The 2,687-nt window shown below is 27.1% G+C and overlaps 1 protein-coding gene across 1 annotated transcript; it reads right to left on the reverse strand.

Annotated features, from left to right (window-relative positions):
• Positions 1-203: 203 nt before the first annotated feature.
• On the reverse strand, positions 204-1,982 carry LOC110825385 (papain-like). Its single transcript, XM_022055832.2, has 4 exons — positions 1,478-1,982; positions 1,094-1,323; positions 695-835; positions 204-603 (listed from the first exon to the last, which is right to left on the reverse strand). Exons 1-4 carry the CDS (start codon positions 1,941-1,943, stop codon positions 403-405), a joined length of 1,038 nt encoding a protein of 345 aa, XP_021911524.1. The 5' UTR covers positions 1,944-1,982; the 3' UTR covers positions 204-402.
• Between the last annotated feature and the right edge of the window lie 705 nt (positions 1,983-2,687).

A 2,687-nucleotide genomic window follows, 5' to 3' on the forward strand; every position in this document is an offset into this window, starting at 1 on the left:
TCTCAATTTTGTTAATTTTTTATAAAGTTTTTGTCTGTCGTGATTCTATTATCTATTTAAGTAAAAATTTTGTTAAAACTAAAGTTGCAAAATTTAGTTGCACTAATTGTCTAATAAACTTAAACTTTTGCCTTATAAAAATATATATGTATTTAAAAAATTTACTAACTGCATAATCCAAAACTATATCTTGAGAGGACAAATTAAAGTACATATAAAAGTTTATTCAATTAAAACCAACACTATTACAGATAATATAGCAAGAACTATAAAAGTTTGACACGGCAAACTTTGATATATAAATTATAATCTTATAATTTATTATAGTCAACACACTGTAAGTATACAAGTTATATATATATATATATGTATATAAGTGATAGTATGGAAGCCATGACCTCATCAATATTTAACAGGATAGCATGAGTTTGAATAAAGTCCACATACTCCATAGGGGTTTCTAGTGCCTCTTCTGATTCTTATAAATCCTTTCTCACCCCATCCTGTACCCCATGAGTTCTTTATGAGTATGTAATTTGGTCCATACCCAACTGCTGTTACTGCATGATCTACTCTGTTTCCGCATGGCCCCTCAAATATTCCCTATCACATTAAAAAAATTGAATTGTTTAATCCCTATCAACTATTTATATAATTTCTATTCGCTAATTAATTATTTAATTTTTTTAATTACCCCTCTATACAATTGGAAAGCTCTTCCAGCTGATTCAAGGACGACGCTCACAGGTTGGTATGCAATTGCTTGTATGAGAGCCCCTTCGTTATATTGTGGCACTTGTCTAACCCCATCGATTTTTGCTGCAATCGGACCTTTCTGTAATAAAAAAATCAATAAAAAAAAAAGAATTAAACAAAGAAATGGAATTCTTCTGAATGATTTTTTTATTAACAAAATTTTAGACTAAATAAAATACTGTGTGTTAATTATAAAGTAAATATCATATGCTTGTTAAATTGAGGTGTTTGTAAAATTATATAATCTTAGAAGATCTAATATTGACGGTATTCAATGTTCATAGAGAAATGAGTGCACATCCATGATATTAATATTATATATATAATGTAGATATACCTGACTTGAGCGACAATAACGTTGCACTCCCTCGTATGGGTAAACATTTCTATAGTGAATACCATATCGAGTTACTAATTGAAGTGCACTCGAAGGGAAACCTCCTCTACATCCGTAGCTACCTCTATCGCAGTCAAGCAGTTCTTGCTCTGAGTATTCATTCAAATACCCTGTTCTAATTTTAATTATTCCCTCTATAGTTGCAACAGCTGAAAATGTCCAGCAACTACCTGTATTATTTTAAATAAAAATTTACGTATTTTATTATGATAAAATAATCAGTCAAATAAAATATTTAATTAATATATATATACACACACACATAGAAGATATGTCAATTAATACATAAATATAAAATATTTAATTAAAATAACAAAGTCATACCACAAGATCCCTGTTGTTTTACAGGAGTGACAGCTCCTTTTTGTCTCCAATCAACATATTCGGGAATATTTACAGCACCTTCATTAAGCACTTCATCATAAGACAGTTCAGCTGCTGTATAATTTGGAGCAATAGAACCAATATACTTTTCTTTAAATTCATTGTTGCTTAAATCAGCAAATACGTTTAATCCAAGCCAGTAACTGTTATTTTTTTTGTTTGTCTCATCAATATATTTAAGATTGTCTTTAAAAATTTCAAATCTGTAAATTTTCTCATCAATATTCTTGTAAATTTTATTGTATTTCAACATCCATGATTCAAAAAGTTGAATAAATCTCTCAGTAGATATTAAGTTATCTTGAGAATAATTCACAATAGAAAAATCACCAGATGACAAGTTCATATGAACAAAAAGACATATTGCAACGAAAAGCAACTTTGAAATTAAACATATCATAGCCATTATGACACTAGTTATATTTTTTAGTTCTCAAGGGTGAGAATGGATGAAGAGAAATGGGAGAATCGTATTGGTTTATATACTAGCTAGCTTGTGTTTTCAATCAACTTTTTTCATTTTTTATTTTCTTCTCATTCACGCATCTTGCACCGGTAGTTAGTTTTCTTACAAACTTGCTAATTAAACAGTCTTAGTTTTGGTAAATTATTTAACTATGCAATTAGTAAAATTTTAACAACAAATTAATTTCATTAATAAAATTACAAGGCATAAATTTTTTAATAATATATCAATTTTAATCTCAGTAGATAGTATTTTTAATTAGTTATATTATTAAATCTCAAGAGAAATTAATTTTAGTAAAAAAACAATTATCAAACTGAATTTGTTCCATGTGTATGCATAAGATATAACTATAGAATAGTTTTATGCAATTATTTAGTATGAATAAAAATTGCATAGAAATCAAATGATTTCGCATAAAAGTATTAAAAAACGTATTAAAAGTCGATTAAAAAAATAAGTTGGTGTCTCATAATCAACATGTTTATTAAAATGAAGAACATTTTAGAAGTTCCAGTTATATTTTCATAGTTTATCATGTCTTAATGTAAAAGATATGCAAGAAAGAAACTTTGGGTGGAGTAATATATACTTAAGAGTTTATGTAGTGCAAAATTCTAATATGTAGTTAACTGAAAAACAAGTTATATTTTTATTTAAAAAATGTGAACAGATAACTATTAT

Source organism: Carica papaya, chromosome 9, assembly GCF_054855325.1.
Source record: "Carica papaya isolate Zhongbai chromosome 9, ASM5485532v1, whole genome shotgun sequence".
Lineage (NCBI taxonomy): Eukaryota > Viridiplantae > Streptophyta > Magnoliopsida > Brassicales > Caricaceae > Carica > Carica papaya.